Source organism: Nannobrachium achirus (assembly GCF_963921795.1).
Source record: "Nannobrachium achirus genome assembly, chromosome: 20".
Taxonomy (NCBI): Eukaryota; Metazoa; Chordata; class Actinopteri; order Myctophiformes; family Myctophidae; genus Nannobrachium; species Nannobrachium achirus.
In genome coordinates this window covers 23995631-24014283 of record NC_137827.1, presented here as the reverse complement: position 1 = coordinate 24014283, position 18653 = coordinate 23995631, and the positions used below count along the sequence as shown (strand labels likewise).

At 45.4% G+C, this 18653-nt stretch overlaps 1 protein-coding gene across 1 annotated transcript in view; it reads left to right on the top strand.

The window, feature by feature from the left end:
- Positions 1–18653, top strand: part of ltk (leukocyte receptor tyrosine kinase) — a gene marked incomplete at both ends in the record, with an annotated part of 71678 nt that overhangs the window by 17854 nt on the left and 35171 nt on the right. The window contains 7 exons of the mRNA XM_080750924.1: positions 2827–2852; positions 3759–3896; positions 13443–13592; positions 14886–14986; positions 15690–15850; positions 17596–17690; positions 18343–18435. Coding sequence (XP_080607050.1) covers positions 2827–2852; positions 3759–3896; positions 13443–13592; positions 14886–14986; positions 15690–15850; positions 17596–17690; positions 18343–18435 — 764 coding nt within the window. The remainder of the gene's footprint in view (positions 1–2826; positions 2853–3758; positions 3897–13442; positions 13593–14885; positions 14987–15689; positions 15851–17595; positions 17691–18342; positions 18436–18653) is intronic.

Genomic DNA, 18653 nt, shown 5'->3' with positions numbered 1-18653 from the left:
CTCCGCCGGGAGATCTTGCTTCAGTGATAAGCTGGCCCCGTCGTGTTTGATCTCCATCTTCTTTGCTGCATGGAATACCATCTCCTTCTCCTGGAATTTTAGGAACCGTATTAGGACTGGTCGGTTCTGGTTGGACTTCCCCGGTGTCCCCGTACGGTGGACGCGCTCCAGGGTAAGCGACTCATCCGAGTCCATACCTATCCACCGCGGCAGCATTACATGGACAAAATCAAAAAGCGACTGTTCTCCTTCTGCCCGTGGGCCCAAACCCAGGAGGCGGAGGTTCTTTCTTCTGCCCTGGTTCTCTTGGATCACTGCCCTGGATTCAAGGTGAGCGATTCTTTTGATAGCCTCGCTCAATGCTGCTTCTGTTTGATGTAATGTTTCTTCTGTCGTCAATATACGTCCCTCCGCCTCTTCAATGCGGTTTGTGTTAGATGTAACCTCTCGCTGTACGCTGGTCATTTTTTCCTCCACTGTTGCCAATGTACTCGTCATGGTCGTCAAGCGAGTCTCTATATTGTCCAACTTAGCTCCAAAGTCAGTTCGGAGATCTTTAATCTCCTTTCCAACATCAGCTCGGAGACTTTTAATCTCCTTTAGGACTTCAGCCATTCCAGTCATGTTGGCGTCTGCTGGAGCTGGTTTGTTTGTTGGTGGCGTCGAGGTGTTATCGGTCCTTCCTTTCCCTGACCGTAAATAAATGTCACACTCTTTCGCAGGTATGGAAGACGTTTTTTTCCTTGACATATCCCGAGGCTTCGGTCGGCAAAATGATGTATCTTAAAGTTCATACATTTAAAAAGTATGCATGGTTGTTCAGAGCCGCTCTGTTAAGCAGCCATCTTGTTTCACGTCCTATCCTAGGCGCTTCACTCCCTCTGCCAACCTGGGGATAGCAACGGACTGACCTCATGCTTCCTTCTATGCATGAGGAGTCCAAGCTGCCTCTTTTCACCTGACGGGGAGATTCCCTGGTTGGACGTAGCACGTGGAAGGAACATGTTATTCCAACCAGTTCTTTTCCCCTCCGTCAGGCGCCCTGGCTGGCCAGGGGGAGGCAGTATAGAGACCAGGAGTACTGCATGTTTTTTTTTTTGTGTGGGCACCTACCCCGGAGAGAACATGCAAACACAGAAAGGCCCTTTTGCAAAGCCCACCTAGGGTATGGGCGCTGATGATGCGGAGGAGAGGACACACCCCCAGCGCCCACAGTGGAGGCGACAGCGCTACCGTGCCCCCCTGTTTATTATTTCGTTTTTGTCCATGGACTGTTCACACACAACATTAAGAAAACACCATAAAACCTTCTACACTGTAACATCCTTTAACTCTCTATTTGTACACTCTCAGAGTTACAAATTGATAAACTATCACTGAGTATTTGCTGTGTATTGTAGGCCTATGTGCTAAAACAAAAACATGGAGTCTGTAGATTCTCTATCAAACATTATAACTTTCTAATGAACTTTTATGGTTACATTGGCCTATCATATTAAACCACAGATCACAACACTGGCAGGCACAGCAGGCATTGAAACCTTCAAGTTGGGTGTTTCCTCGAGACGTATTATTTGGTGAGGTGTGAAATAGAATTTAGACCTCAACTTCCCCAGAGAAAACAATACTAATTCAATTATTTTAAGAGGGCAGCAGCTCCTTTGGGCACAGTGAACTAAGCCACCGATTCCAATGTTATTATAGGGCCAACAGTGATATATTGTAGTGCCTGTTCAGGGTGTGGCTGTTTGGAGTGCATGCCCGCTCGGAGCGGCCAACTTCACTGCTTGGCTCCCGGCAGGGACGTCACAAGGGGGGGAAAAGTGGGACTCAGTTACTAGGGCCCAAGGTGGAGGGGCCTTAGAAAAATAGCAGATATACTGTACAAGCTTGGTGCCGCGCTGCAAGGTTGTAGATCTGCTATTTTTTAAAGTCGTGAAAATGTGTGCAAATCTTTGAATGTATGTATTTTTTAAGCGAACATTTGTAACTCAAATTTTGCTTCTGGGGGGTCCCTGGAACTAAATATTTTGAGATGGGGGTCCGTGGCCAAATACATATCATTTTGGGGGTCCTACACATGAAAAAGTTTGAGCACCACTGAAATAGAAACATGAACAGGATTTGAGATATTTGAAATAATGCATTCCCAATCTAAATGGGTTAAACCCCCTCCCCCTATGAAGAACATTCATGGGGGGCCCACAGTGAATCCTTGTACCCAGAGCCCAGAATTTGGTGCGACACTCCTGGCTCCCGGTACTGCTGCTTGCTGCGTTGATGAGAACCGCTCAACTTCACACTTAACTAATTTCTAGCCGATCCCGAGTATACTCGTGAAAAATACTCAAGTATTTAGAGTGCCGATCCAGAGTATACTCGCGTAAAATACTGTATATAGAGTAACGCCGGTTCTCCTACCCTATAGCCCGGCGGAATGTCCTGGTACGATCGGCCTCGCCGATTCATCCTCATCACGGATCCATGTGCACAAAATCCCATAACATGGAGGCCGACGGGGAATCTCATCTTTAATGTCCATTTTCTCCAAACAACACTTTTAAAGCCAAGGATGGCATTAGATTCTCGCTACAATAACATAATAACAAAGGCATCGATCGGCCATTTTAGAAACGGCATGGGGTGACGACCGCTCCTGTTGAATGACGTCATGACGTCAACCCGGAAGTGTTTACACAATGGACTTCTGGCCTTCAAAGTAAGACAATGGATGCGTATGGAGCCTGCGAGAGGCACGCTAGACATTTAACCCGTTCATGTCTGGAGCACTAAATGGGTTAACACTGCATTCCCTTGTGTCCTCAGCAATACTCCCACCAAGCATGAAGTCGGTCAGATGAACAGTTCTCTAGATATGACATACAGAGATTACTTGGTTCAAAGTAGAAATCAAATGTGGCAAAATATTCTGCAGAAATAGCCTATGCTCACAATGCATTGCATTGTGGGCTTGTACTGTTGATCAACTATTTTCGGCTAATAGATGTGGTGTAGAGGGAAAAGAAATCACACTTGTGTGAACTGAGCGGTGGTGTGTGTGTGTGTGTGTGTGTGTGTGTGTGTGTGTGTGTGTGTGTGTGTGTGTGTGTGTGTGTGTGTGTGTGTGTGTGTGTGTGCAACAGCGCCCCTCCCTTAACATGTGTGGTCAGAAAAGGTTACTGCAGGCTACAGACAGACAGACAGACACGGAGACAGACAGACAGACCCACACACACGGCCACGTATATGAGCGTTGTGACCACCGCTCAAAAAGCAGGGGACCAAGTATATATCCATACGTGATCAGAGTCAACAGAAGTATAAATGGGGTTTATTTGGTTAATCGTGTTTTTGAGTATTTTTGAGACCAGTCCACTAACTACTGTTAGTACTGTTAGTACTGTCATCTCCACTCCAGCCATCCTCTTTACTGTAGGCTGATTGTCCTGATTTGCACTTGCCTTTCAGAGTTGTAAATTCTCCAAAATCTGTCCTCGTACTTTCGTAAATGGAATGGTAAAATTACTGCTTTTATATGGTCGCACTGCCAAGCGGTGCCGCTTGATACTTCAGTTATGATTGCCGCTCTGTGGATTTGTCTATGCTGCCTTTGTACTTTTTCTTGTACCAGATCACCTGGTGTTCATTTATATTATATTTATGATTACTTTATTTTTATTATTGATAATAATTATTATTATCAATAAAGGTTTATCTTATCTTGTCTTTATTATAAAATAGCTTGTTGTTTGCGGCAGGTGACCATGATGACCCAGATCTGGGTGTAGAGTGTGAAGAGTCCTTCCACTGTGACACTGGAGGATGCATCGACCAGAGCCGAGTGTGTGACTTCCACAGTGACTGTCCTCTGGGAGAGGATGAGGGATTCATCTGTGGTGAGTCTTGCAGTTACTCCTATCACTCTCAGACAGATGTGGGTGAAACAGAGTGATGCTGGTAAATGAACCTAATACAGCAGTCACTCAAAAGGCCAACAACCGTTTGGCACTAAAGTGATCCTGTCAAATTGGTTTCTGTAGTCTGAGGGAACTTAGCAGGCACATATTCCGTTGCAGTTGTTTCAAACATAATTATAGAGTTGGTGTAGAAAAACCACTGTAACAAAAAAAATGAAAAAAAGAAAAGGAACGTGGATGACAATGATAAAGACTTGGCATATTTTTCAACTCATGCTTAAATCAGCCATGCAGGCCACATTTTAAGTGATTTAAGCTAGAAAAGCACATACTGTATGTGCGCAGTGAACTGAATTTTGCTATTAATTTTTTACACTGTTTCAGCCTCTCTCTATTAACTGATAGCTAGCTAGCTATACTCAGCTTTAGAATATGATTTATACTTCGTCATACAACAGCATTGCACACCAAAAATATCTGAAAGCTCACAACGTGTTGTGAGCTGTCATTTGTAAAGTCCACAAATGACCACTGAACCAGCGGTTCTCAAACAGATTTGTGCCAAGGACCCCCATCTGAAAATGTTTTGTACCAGGGGACCTCCAGAAGAGAAGATTTGTGTTGAAGAATTCAAAATTATAAAAAGAAATTCACACAATTTCAAGAAAAGCTGATGTATGGGTACTTTTTTTTGGATAACAAAAAGATAACCTGATGAAGGTCTAATAGGCCAAAACGTTGTTATTCCCATTACATCTTTTCAATTGAATTTGAAGACACTGTGCAGGAGTTTTTTCTTGCAGATTATTATGATAACAATCAGACACGTACATGCAGATCTCAGGCTGGGGCGTAGGCAATGTGTGGGTGGGGCATGAGTGTTATGCAATGCAGAGATGTACTTAAGCAGGCCAGGCCAAAAGGACAGAAAGTGGTGATACAGTACAGTACTGGCAGCCAGTATGCCACTTGCATTAACTGTATTAAAGTTTAAGACCATGATAAATTGATAATCCTTTGGCTGGAGGCACTAGATTAGCCAGCAAGTGGCCACGTTGCAACTCAGTTGCGATGCAAGAGCATCCAACACTGAAGGTACTGCATAGGAATATACGCAAACCATCAATATGCAGTACCTCAGATAGATATTAAGACACGTTCTGTTGAGACATTTTGATAAATAATTGTTAATTGATTAATTAGAAAATGCAGTATCAGTTCCTCAGGTTATGTGTAATCAATCAATTGATTTTTCACATGTGTACAGCTCACAAACATTTAAATTAAATCATGATTTAATTTTCAAAATACACATTCCAGCAAACTATATACGTACCTATGTATAAGACTGCTGTTTTAAAAATGGCTTCATCCGCTTAAACATGCTTATATTATTATTTACATTACATACTCTGAAACTTGGAGTCGTTGTAGTGGTGCAAGCGCTCCCAACGCTTGAATGAGTGTGTATGTTACTACGTATGTAGTGTGTATGTTACTATGTATGTACTGTATTCCTCTTTGTATGAGTATACACGCTGCAGTACCGCTGGGTGACCAAGTGGCAGGCCTGGGTGACCAAGTGCCGCTGTTGAGCAGCCCTGACACCCCTGACACGACGGGTGTCGTGTCATACCCCAGACCTCAGTAGACACTATGTGGAGCGTGCATATCCCCTTGTATGAGCCGCTCTGTCCGTGACATCAGCTGTGGCAATGTCGGTCTTTGCGTACTTTCTATGACGTCCGTCTGAGCCAGGCCTGCTCCTTGTGAGGGGATCTCGGGCGGCCCCTTGTTCCATGGTCAGATGATCCTCTCCAACACACTGACACGGTCTACCTCGCGGTGGGCTTAGTAGCCACATACTGTACCTGGCTGGGGTTAGAAGGTATGCTCTGAAACGTTCTTTACACTGACTAAATACACGTTTTCTACTATTAATAAAGTCAATATTAATTGTTGGGTGAGTAGCCTACTCACGGAGCACTGAATCAATGTCCCGGCATATAGAGGTTCAACGCTCAGTTTGCCCAGTGAGATAGATAGATAGAAGATACCTATATAACAGATCCCCCTGTGCACTCATCAAAGCCATCTGAGCAGCTGTCTGCTGGGTAAAGAGCAGTAAAGATAATTTGACCACCCCAGGGACCAGAGCATATTCCTATCCCTTTCCCAGGAGATAATGTTTACGCCTCTGTTTGCAGGGGCATAACTACGGTACCGTGATGCAGCCAATGCTCGAGTGATTTGGGGCCCACCTTTGCCGTCGGTAAAATAAAAGAATAAATACATACAGAGATGCCATGACAGTTGGGTTTACCCAATTTTGGCAGAGCCTGGTTGTTTTCTGTTGGTTTATAGACCGAAATGCGCAGTTTGGGATGTTTTCTGTGTTCTTGTTTTGTCTCAAATATCCTTTCCTTTCTTTTCTAAAATTAAGGAAAGGCAGAGGACAGACAATTTTGTCTATAAAAGGCTAAATCTCTCTAAACATAGACTTGTGTTCTCATTTGTGACCATTTTTGGGGGGCTTTTATGCTTTTATTGATAGGACAGTAGGCTGACTGGAAATGGGGAGATGGGGAGTTACACACAGCAAAGGTGGTCAGGATCGGGATTCGAACCCGCAACACGCTGTCAGGCATCAGAGCTTATGTGGTATCTATGTGCCTGGACCGCTTGGCCAGTGGGTGCCCCCGCTTTTAAAGATTTAATTAGTCACCAGCAGCAGTGGGGGAGGGGAGGGAGGGTTCCCACTGTTGGCTTGTTACGCCAGTGCCTGTGTATGTTGTCTGCCTGTGTCTCTGTCTGTGTCTCTGTCTGTGGTTAAATTATGGTAAATCTAACCACTATGCTGTAATCCTTACTTTTCATATTTACTGATTTATCTTGCGTGGGATTTATTTATTTATCCAAATGTTTCAGTTTTATCTTATTTACAATCCTTCTACAATTTTTATATGTTATGATGTTTACCATACATTACATTACATGTTTTTTTTTGGGTTTTTCTTTTTACCATACATTACATTACATGTTTTTTTTAATAGTGTTAATGTCTAAATATATCTCTGTTGGTACGGAATATAGCTTTTTGGCTGGGCTTGAGGGGAGGTTTTTTGACCGAAAAGCACAGTTTTTGTTTAGGGTTACTGAAAACCTTGGGCTGGTTAATCTTTGAGTACTTCTTCCTAATTGGGCTCCAGGCCCTTGGGGCAGGGTAGGTTAAGAAGTTCTTCTTGTAGTTGGGCTGTGTTGCCCCACTTGTTGCACTGTGCCATGATCTCTGACTGTTTCAAGTAAAAGTGCTTGTGTATCACCTCTTTGAAACATGGGGAGGGATTGCGCATCTGTTCCAGCATGGCCCATTTCAAAGTGGCCTGCCGAATGTTGGCATTATACGCACGGGAGAGTTTGGTGCCTTGGGGGGTACCACGTGTGGCTTCAAAACCTGGCTCGTTGAAGTAAGGCTCAGGCACCAAGATCAGGGACTGCAAAGACACCAGTACCTGTAGAAGGCTGGAACTCTGTGGGTTCCATTTCTCTTCTGGTCTCCCCGACCAAGTGTTGAGGATACTTAAACATACTTTTCCGCATTCATAAAGATTAGGGTTGAAGCGCACGGTTTGGCCGCCTGTGGTCTCCAGGTTGACCTGTGGAGGGGAGTTGGGATAATCCTGGGGAAAGAACACATCAAACTCAAAGCAGCCGTTGGCGTACGGAGAGTCGGCTGGCCCTGTAATGAGAACCTTCATGATGTCCAACCTTTCATCGTCACATCGCACAAACACACTGGAGGAGGAATAGAGAGGCAGAGAGGTGGAGAGAGTGGCGGCCTCCTGTGCAAGGCGGCGGGCACGAACAGCACTGCTTATATACTTCACCATAGACTTGTAATGGTAGTTGTTGTGGAAGACCAACGTTCCAGTATTGTTCTCTGAGGCCATAGCTACCATGTCGAACTGGAGATTCTTCATGGTAGCAACGTATTTCTCCTCTTGGGAGTGTGGGATCGACTCCCTCTTTGTAGACTCTACAGGCTTCCCCTCCTGCTTGGCCTGCCGTACACTGGTGGTTGCAGAGCAAACTAACTCGGCTGTTCTCTTGATTTCTGACACCAGCAGTGTCAAGCCGTCGGGTTCTGCATCTGAACTCCTCTTCACCATACGTCTGCTCTCGCCTTTATTTGACCTGAGGCAGTTGGTGTACATGTCTGTGCAGGTCTTTATCTTGGCAAGCAGCATGCTGAAGGTCTGTCCTTCGGAGCACTCCTCCCCGGGAAGGGGCAGCAGTAGAGGTACCAGGGCTGTGCAGGTAGAGATGGCCCTTAGTAGCCCCATCAGGGCCCGATACAGGGGCACGTGGCGGGCCATGTCCATCACAGAGTCGTTGCATAGGTAGGCGGACATAAAGGGTATGAGGCAGGACTGCCTGAGCACCTCCTGCAGCATTGAGGGCCAGGCTGTGCAGCTGCTGTTAGTGTAATTGCCCCCTGTAGGGAGAAAGCCACCATGGCCACCTGCAGAGCCTTCTGGATTGATGTAGCTAGCCAGTACCTGCAAAAGGTAGATGACATAATCCTCTTGTAGATGATGTATGGTAAGACCCTCTTCAGCCCCTGGCCTCGAACTGAAGCCTGTTTCCTCGGGCGAGTACAGCTCTTCTGGCCCTGAACTGAAGCCTGTTCCCTTGGGCCAGTACAGCTGTTCTGGCCCCGAAGTGAAGCCTGTTCCCTCGGGAAAGTCCAGCACTTCTGTCCCCAAATAATCTTCTTGCCCCGAATCCTCGGGCGAGTACACCCATTCTGGCCCCGAACTGATGCCTGTTTCCTCGGGCGGGTACAGCTCTTCTGGCCCAGAACTGAAGCCAGTTCCCTTGGCCCAGTACAGCTGTTGCTCCTCAGTAGTATAGCCACCATAACCACTGGACGCCTGAGGCTCAGAGGCATTGGGACTTGAGTTTGGAAAATGAAGCACCTGGCTGAGTGTTGAGATGCAGGACAGGATGTGATTGATGGCACCAATCTCAAGGGCCTTGCGACGTAGCAACACGCCGTCATCCAAGGCAAGGGGAGTGCTGCTGAACAGTTCCTGTAGCATATGGAATGGTAGCGTGAGCAGCTTGCGTCTTCTTTCGTGTATCACCGTCCTTGATGATTGGGTGGCAACATTTGTTTCCCGAGATCTTCTTCTTACTTTCATGGGAGGCCACTCTTCATCGCCTGTGTTGCCCAGGACCAGGCGCAACAGATATTGGGCATGCTTCTCCTTGAGCAGGACGTCCACAAAGCCGGGAAGCCGCAGGAAGAGGTCAAAGGCGACCAGGGAGTGCTCGTTAATCTGTGACATGGTCGTGGAGCAGTCCCAGGTGTATTCGTTAGCCTGGTTACCGTACTGTTGTATCGCAGTAGCGTAGAGTATAGGCAGCCTTTCTGTGATGAAAGACAGGCCACCCATGCCGGCAAACACCTCCAGTGATGACTCAATGGCACTGGTGTCCAGCAGGGATTCATCAATGGCCATGTCCGGAAACTCGTCAACCAGCGTCATGGGTTCATCCTGGGGGAAGCTGCTCAGCATGTCACAGTACTCCACTTTCTCTGTGTGTTGCCTCTTGAAGGAGTCTGTCTCGGAGAGGCCAGGGTTGGAGATGACTTTGGAGCCCAGTCTGACTGTCAGGTCAATAGAACGGTAACCCAGTGGCAGCTTGCGGTTGTACAGGAGGGTCAGCAGCTGGGCCAGGGTCAGGTCCAATGGGAGGGGATGACCTGGAAGGAGCTTGTGGTAGATGTGGAAGAAAAATGACCGCTTCTCCATGGCTATTCCCCCCCTAGATTGCACATTCTTTCCTTTCTTTTTCTTTGGGTATGTGACGGCCGCCGAGGAAGAGGATGGTAGAGAGGGTTTCATTTTATCCTCGTTAATCAGCTTGGCTGTGATGTTTGGGGAGTCTGATACCAGGATACCTAGGACCTCAGCCAGCGTGGTGGAGATGGGCAGATGGAGGGTGCGGTACTTGTGCCCTGCTCCATACATGGGGTGTTGAATCACATGGCTGGTGGCGTTTTTGTCTTTGTGTCCTTTGTACAGGGGAAAGGAAGACTGGACAAAAACTGTGACTTTGTCCTGCCCCAACATGAGCTGCGAGAAATGCTTTTGGATGAAGCCTGAGAAGCCAGGCACATTTCCTTGCTGGTGAGCAGGTTGGAATAGCTCACACAACAGCTGTGCCATAAGCCGCTTGTTGTTGGGATGGCGGGAGATGCACTGCAGGAAGAAGGCCATTGTGGCGTCCTCCAGAGTGGTGAGAGTGCCAGCCCCACCCAATGCACCCGCTATGGTACTGGAGTGACACAGTAGGGACAGCAAAGCTGTCCAGAGCGGGCTGACCTCCGTTCCTCCTAACCAATCTTTCATTGTGTGACTGTTACCCACTTCTGTCAGGAAGTGCAGCACTGGCACGGCCATCTCTGCCGACAGAAGTTGTTGGCCGTCCACCAACAGGGCAGAGTGGGCCTGGTGGTATTGGGCGGTAGCAGCCGCGGGAAGAGGCTGGTTGGCAATGGATAAGAGGCCACTGCAGAGCTGGCACAAGCTCTGAACCAGCAGGGAGGGGAAGCCAGAGTCTAATAGCTGCTTAAGGGCCCCCGGGGACTGTGAAGCAGCCGCTAGTGTCGCCAGCTGTGACACAGACAAATTGACCGGCGGTCTTGCATGCTCTGAATCATCCGTAAGTCCCACAAAGTTGTCCGTGTTGGCATAGTGTTGCTTCTTGCCAACATCGGCCATGGAGAGGCGGTGGTTTTGTGCCTGGCAATGGCTGGCACTTGGTGTCACAATGCCAATGTAGGACATGAGCAGGGAGAAATAATTTGGGTTGATGTGGCACATGGCACACAGGAGGCTATCCACAGCCTTTTTCATCATGGCAAATTGGTCCATGTCTCTGCCCTCCTCTAACATGGGCAGTGACATGGACCAGACGTACAGCAGCTCAAAGTGCCCTCTGGTCAGCAGTGCAGGGAGGTCATAATCGACTGGCAGCTCGTAGCTGTGCCACAAGATGGCCGCAACACATTGGAGGTGGGAGGGTGAAGGCTTGGGGAGGCCATACTCCTTTAAAGGGGAGGCTGAACCGGTGCTCATGTCACAGACCCATTGTAGAAGCACCTGAATCCTGTCTTTGGTTTCAGGGTCCTGGGTGGTACCAAGTTGGAAGAGAATGTCCTCCGAAGAAGGCCTAACAGGTGCCATGTTGCAAGCTGTCTTCATAGTGGTTGATGTTGTGCTGGTCACTATATATAAATCAACTGGACACCGTCCATGTGATGGATTGTTGCACAACAACAATGATTGCAAGTGATCTACATATATGGGCATTATTCGGGAATGCACACTCATGGTATCTCCATACAATATGGGTTTCTGATGTGCCGATTTGCACTGGCGTTGTGCATATGCATATTTGGGCTACGGTTATCATGTTATTGCGCTGACAATGAGAAATCTTGTGAAATACAATGTTGTCAACCAATCATCAAGGATGATGATACACGAAAGAAGAAGAAGACAATGTGTTGTGTCGTGAATGTCCAGTCAGTCCATATAGCGTATAGAACATATCTGAGTGCCTATTACAGATAGACCCTACGAATACTACTACTGCAAGATATTACCGTATAATACCGAATATAGGACGATATTTTATTCTAATAAACATATCCTCAAAATAGGGAGTCGTCCTATAATTGGGGATTAGACTTTTTACCGGGGAGATACGTTATGTATCTTTCAGGACCTTTCCCTGCTCTCTCTCAGCCCCCGCGAGCTCCTACAGTAATTACCGTACACTACATGATTGATGCGCAGCGAACTTTGGACCTCGTCTCATTTCACCTCCCGTTTGGCAAAGTTGGATGGCTTTGGCATTGGACTTACCGGGCCGCGTGCGTGTGCGTTGTTCTCGCGAACATCGGTGTGGATGACGGGCGCACATGGGATCTTTAGCGTGGAAGTTTAATCCCAACAGCAACTGAATAGCCTAGGCTATAACGCTGGCTGCAATGGTTCCTGTTTACAATGGATCTGAATGATGAAACGGGCCGCAAAGCTTGATGGGAAATGTAGTGTTTGTTATTGTGCTTTTCACAGTCTGAATTGTGAATGTTGTTTTTGAATAGAAGTTGACTTTGATGGTTAATGCAATACAATACAGCAGAATGTTATCTCTGTATAAGCTTTTCTATAATAATTTTACAATAATAACGTTTTTCTTTATAAATTAAATTACTTAATATAATATAATATATAATATTTTGTCTTCAACATATTTTTTCCCAAAATGATAATTGAAAAATAGGGGTCGTCTTATAATCGGAGTCGTACTAAATTCGGGCTAATACGGTATTAAATTGGACCAGCACATCCTGGTTAATATTAAGTCCATATATGTATATGGATATACATTAATAAAAGATTAAATAAATAAAATGTCCATATACAGTATGGGCATTGCCAGATGATGCCCTGTTAGGCCCTTATGCCCATATATGGAGAACCCCAGGCATCAAACCCAGGCCCTAACTTGCCAAGGCCCTGCTTGGCTTTACTAATTAACATACGTTTTATGCCCATATATGGAGATCCCTGGCCCAATGTCATCAATATTAAGACCATATCTGGGAATGCCCATATTTGGTAATGCCCATATATGGGCATGTTTTGACATAACATGGCTGACGATCTGCAAGACCAGCTTTGCAAGTTGGTAAAAAAAAAGGTTTTTCTTTACATCATACAGTACAGCACAGGAATTTGATAGCATGTTTTCCTAGTTCTCCTTGAAAAAATAAAGACATGCCTCAAAATGTATATACTGTAAATGTCATGAACCGACTCACAGTATTATGTATTAATGTAATGTCATGTTTTTGTTTCCCAGCTTTGAAAATATACTGTAGATGAAGTTAGTTTTTATTAAATCAATCAATGTCTCGATCCTGTCCTTCCACTCTCTTTCAACAGTCAGAACATCTGTCTTCCCATGCAAAGACAAACACTCGCTGTGAACTGAACAGCTTTGCTTTGGTCCGTAATGGAATCAATGTACTGAGCAATTGAGAGAGTGATGAGGGTTGGATTGGAGTGGGGGTGGGGGGTGGTTGTCACTGTAATGGTGGAAAAATAGCAAATCTACAAGCTGACAACATGCTGCATAGTCATGCGTTGTGAGTTTGTACAGTAGATTATATTATATTTATATTATATATTCACACACAAACATCTGTGTTGATTAGTTGATGCAGCAAAAATAAAGAATATTTTCGAAGAAAACACGCTTTTCGATGATTTGATTAATAGGAAAATGTATCGATTGAATAATCGCTAATACAATAATTGATATTGCAGCCCTAGTTTGGATAAAACCTCTTAAAATCAATGCTTACCTGAGGTGATGATGTTTTTCCATTTAATAGATATAGTGTCAGTTAAACGTGATTAAGATACTCGGCCTCTTCCACAGATGCTCTGCCGTATGGCTCCCACTGTTCATTTGAAGGGGATGCGTGTGGCTGGTCTGTGGCCCAGCAGCACTCGCCCTGGAGGAGGGTCGCGGGAGATGAGCTGATGGAGAGACAAGCAACGCAAGGCATCACACTGCAGAATACACCAGGTGCGCGCGCGCGTGTGTGTGTGTGTGTGTGTGCGCGCGCTCGTGTGCGTGCGCGTGTGCGTGTGTGTGTGTGTGTGTGTGTGTGTGCGCGTGCTAGTGCGTGTGGGCAAGTCTGACGGCACACCTGTACTCATAGCGAAAATAGCAGGTATACAAGCTAAATAAAGTTTTAAAACTATCAGCAGACCATTTTCACCCATTTTCAATTTCAAACTACAGAGTGCCGCATTGCAAGCTTGTAGATCTGCTATTTTTGAAAAATCTTGAAAATGTGTAAAGTCTTTGAATATTTTTTTTGAAAAACCCATGTTTCTATGTCAGCGGTGCTCCCCCAAAATTATATGTATTTGGCCATGGACCCCCATCTCAAAATATTTAGTTCCAGTGATCCCCCAAGATGCAACATTTTGAGTCACAAATGTTCGCTTAAAAAATACATATACCGGTATTCAAAGATTTGCGCACATTTTCACGACTTTTCAAAAATAGCAGATCTACAAGCTCGCAGCGTGGCACTCGGTGCCGTGCTGTGAGCTTGTATATCTGCTATTTTTCAATAGCTAAAGTAATTAAGGCTCCCTCCACCTTGGGCCCTAGTAACTCAGTCCCACTCCCCCCCCCGCCCCTCTTGTGAGGCCCCTGTGTGTAATTGGTGATACATGATACTCTGTTACTGCACTTATTTTCAGATTTGGGGGGAACTACATTCCATGTCCCATTGTAATCTGCTAATGGGGTGTGAAGAGATGCATGTACTGTAACTGTATTCAACAAAAATGATCCCCAAAGTTTTCCTTTTCCACGTTTCTCGTATTACCAATGTCAAAAGTAATTATTTTCTTTTATGGCTCGAACAGGCTGTTATTTTTTGGTTTTCTAAACACTAAGGATAGCCTAAGGGCTTTAGTGTAGGAATGCTCTGTGAGATTACTGCCGTGTGAAATTAGATAACATGACGTGAGCATGTACAGAATAGGCAGTTTAAATCTAGAACTGTAGTGCGATGGAGCTCCGGCTCAAAATGGCTTTATTTTAAACCCACTTTCACTAAGCTAGCTGACTTCCGTACATGGACATCATTTAAGAGTTTTATTTTATGGCTTGTTGGTTCTGGTCCAGCTTGATTCAGGCGTCAAGCCGAGACACTTCAGTATTTATTGTTTCGGTGATGGGGACTGAAAAGCTCCACAGCCTTCCCCTGTATAATATCTATGAGCTTGTCAACAGCAATCTATTAAAAACTCAATGTCTCCGTCAGCTTTCCACTGTGTTACATTTCTTTCACTCCCCCAGGGCATTTCCTGTTTCTGCCAGTACGGCCGAGTGATTCCCATCAGGAGGCATCGGTCCAAAGCACTTCCTTCCCATCACCAGTGTCTACCAATGCCTGCCAGGTCAGTCAGTGATCCTTTCTTCATGGCTAGTTCTTTTTTAATGAAGTTCCTATTGTGTGTCCTGTGTATGGTAAAGCAGCGCTTTGGCTTAAATTTGCGTGGATGAATCAATCGATAAATCAATTACCCAATCAATCAATCAATCAATCAATCAATCAATCAAAGACTTAAAGGTGGGGTGCCATGATCCCCCCCCCCCCCCAAAAAAAAACAACAAAAAAACAACAAAAACAAAATCATCTGGTATTATGATTACTAGGAGACAGATTATTATTATTTTTATTTTTCATTTAATTTTTTCAAAAAAGTGTACAGAAAGTGTTAAAATTATGTTTCTATGTGGCCACACCCACCTGTTCATTAACTCATTGACAGCTTTTATTAAAAGTTGACTTTCATGATTCTCACCACGTCAATGAGTTAAATATACCTGTTTTTCACCTTTGCACCACCCACCTGAAGTTAGCCACCCCCACTTCTGTTGTTGTATGATAATAAGGGGGGGCGATGATTTTAGTGTGTCACTAAAGCGGTGTATTTCGATTGGGCCTTTTGACTCTGAGGCTTTCAGCTTTCAGGAAGTAATGTCTCCATAGACACATGCAGTACAAAACCAAAAAAGTTCAAAACTATGACACCACCACTTTAATCATCACACAAATATTTTATTCATCCTTGTATTGTATTTCATTTATTTTCTCAGCTACGCTTTTCCATCTACGTATTTGGAGAGTACAATGGTACCGTGGCAGTGGCTGTCAAAGAGAATGGTACGGCCACCTCACCCCTGGTCTGGGAGAGAAACGGCCCGTGGGCAGACGACTGGCAAGACATCACTCTTCAGCTGACTGGCCTTCATCGTGGGTAAGACAAGAGGATCTTGTAGGTTTAGATTATTATTATTATTGTCTCCGCCAGGCCGAAAGGCATGGCTGAGACTATGTTTTCGCCCCTGTCCGTCTGTTCGTCCGTCCGTCCGTCAGTCAGTCAGTCCGTCAGTCTGTCCGCTTGCGTGTCCTTCTGTCTGTTTGTGGAGAGCTAATCTCCGGCACCGTTGGCACGACTGTGCATGCACACTCCCTGGGTGCCAGAGCAGAACCTCTGCCCCCAACTTTATGCATGGGCCTGTTATAGTGCCACCAGGAGGCGGATTTGTGCAAAACATATTTTGGTCTTCACTTATGAGCTGATCACTCAAAGCTGGTTTATGGTATCATGTTCTTAATATCTGTGATCTATGATCATGTCCACGTTATAACTGTACTGTATTTGTATGTGCTGCTTTGGGGGTTGGTTGTGATTGACTGGGCCATGCGTGCATAGATTGTTTTCACAGGCGCAGAGCCACGCCACTTAATACAATACAATATCATTGCAATAAATTATTTTCATCTTGACAAGAGTGTCTGACTGACATTTAGAAATGTTTATGCCTGCATGGTTTATTCTCTCCCACTGGCAATCTATTTATCCAACGCATTCTTACTCCCATAACGGCAAACGAGTGACCCACAAACCCTGTCACATCAGACAGACTTTGTACACATACTGTATCTTTATTTGTTGTTCCATCCTGTTTCCATCTCTTTACCTTAGCACTCACTCTACCCCCGGTCCCATGTCTTCATAGAGTTCTCAACGGGCCTGAAAATTAAGGCCTGGCCCTAACTGGGTCGGCCTGAACAGGGCCTGGCCCGAACAATAGACTGTTCGCAAATCCGCCCCTCCAAACGCTGCCTCCACCTCGATGTCTGTCTAGTATCAAAGCCGCATCTATTGGGCTCATTCACTTATATGTAAATACAGCAGATTTTTACACATTAAATATTAATTCAGTTTTGGACCCAGAGCTTTGAAATCTCTTCCAAAGGCCTGGCATGCATTGGAAAAATATGTAGGCCTACACAACTATTAAAACAAAACAACAGGAATATAAGTAGGCAACAGAGGAATAAGGAAACTTCTCTGGCCGCTGGACCGCAGAGAGCCGTTTACACTGACTCAGATCCATTTAAATATGAATAGGAGTCAGTGTAAAGGGCTCTCTGTAGGTCCACCAGCCAGAGAGTTTTCCTTAATCCTCTGTTGCATCCTTATATTGCCTTTTTTTTTATATATATAGTCGTGTAGGCAAACATATTTTTCCAATTCATGCCAGGCCTTGTTGACGGATTTGGAAGAGATTTCGAAGTTCTGGTCCAAAACGCGACGGGCGGTGTGTTGACATCCATCCTCCACGCTGACAATGAATGACTGATGAAGAAGTGGAGCTTCAAGCGTGACGTACATGGCAACAGTTACGAGAACGGAGAGCAGCAAATGATCAATTACCATACATACCAACAACATCTGTTTGAAACAATGTTTGAATTTTCGATTTTCGATCTTTTCTCTCAGAATACTACAAAATGATGGAGCGCGCACACACACACACACACACACACACACACACACACACACACACACACACACACACACACACACACACATTACGCCCACAAACATTACGCCCACTGCTTTCACCTATAAAACTGTGCTGTGACGAATTTGATTAGATCGATTCGGCTGATTCTGTTTACATCTAATGGAATGCATGTGTTTTTCTCCAGGTTCCATGTGAAGGTCACAGCTCTGTGGGATCATGGCTCCAATGCTGACATTGCACTCGATGACATCGCCATCGGGGCGGCATGCTTCGAAACAGGTAGCCATCACAAAATGACATAGACTCCACCGTGTAATGGGTTGAACCCAGGATAAAAGTTCATGCCGTGGGCTAATTCTGTGAAATCATATTACAAGCTCACAACTGAGAGTGTGTAGGTCCTCATTGGCTTTGGAGCAACCATTTACCGTATACACTGTCATCCATGGTTTTCACATATCACAGTTGAGGCGCTAAATCGAGCTGTCCTCGAAGCATCATGGAATGATCTACTCCCTTACTGGGTGTAATGGAAATAGAGGCTTCAACCAATCATGCTGACTGGTGATGACTAACCACTAACCGCTGTTTTTCACTAAGGTCTGGAGGCGTATCCTCTAGCTCCGACCATGATAGAGCCCCTCTGTGATTGTTTCTGAGTGGAGGGCAATCCACCCAGAATCCTTCACTGTGGGAGGCGGCACCGCAGTCCCACCATAAAACAGCATGCCATCACACCAGTGCCAGTATCATTTATTATAGTGCTAGTTTGTACGACTCTGTTCCACACCAGTGCCACTCTCCGTGATGAAGTTTGTCTGTGACATTTCCTTTGTTTGATTGGGTGTCATAATGTTCTACCCAGATGTGCTCTCGGTGTAAAGCGGCCAGGAGACATCGCCTTCGTGCTTTTGTTTGTGCGGTTAATCAGGAACTTTAGGAGGAGGCGTGGTTACGCTGAGCACTGATGGCGGTCTGCGGAGATTCCACCGACGCACAGGCGCCAGTTCGGTGCGATTGGAACGTGAATTCCTTTTCAATATATCGGGGTCCATTCCAGAATCCTGTTTTTGATTGTGAGCTTAAACTTGCTAACATCTTCATGATGTCCTTTCTACGCACACGCAAACGACTCACTTATCTCATCCACCTCTCTTTTTTTCAACTCTTTTCATGTCTCCTTTTATCTGCCCTTACTATCTCCACTTGAATTCAGCTCAAGTATACCAGTTTCATCCATAC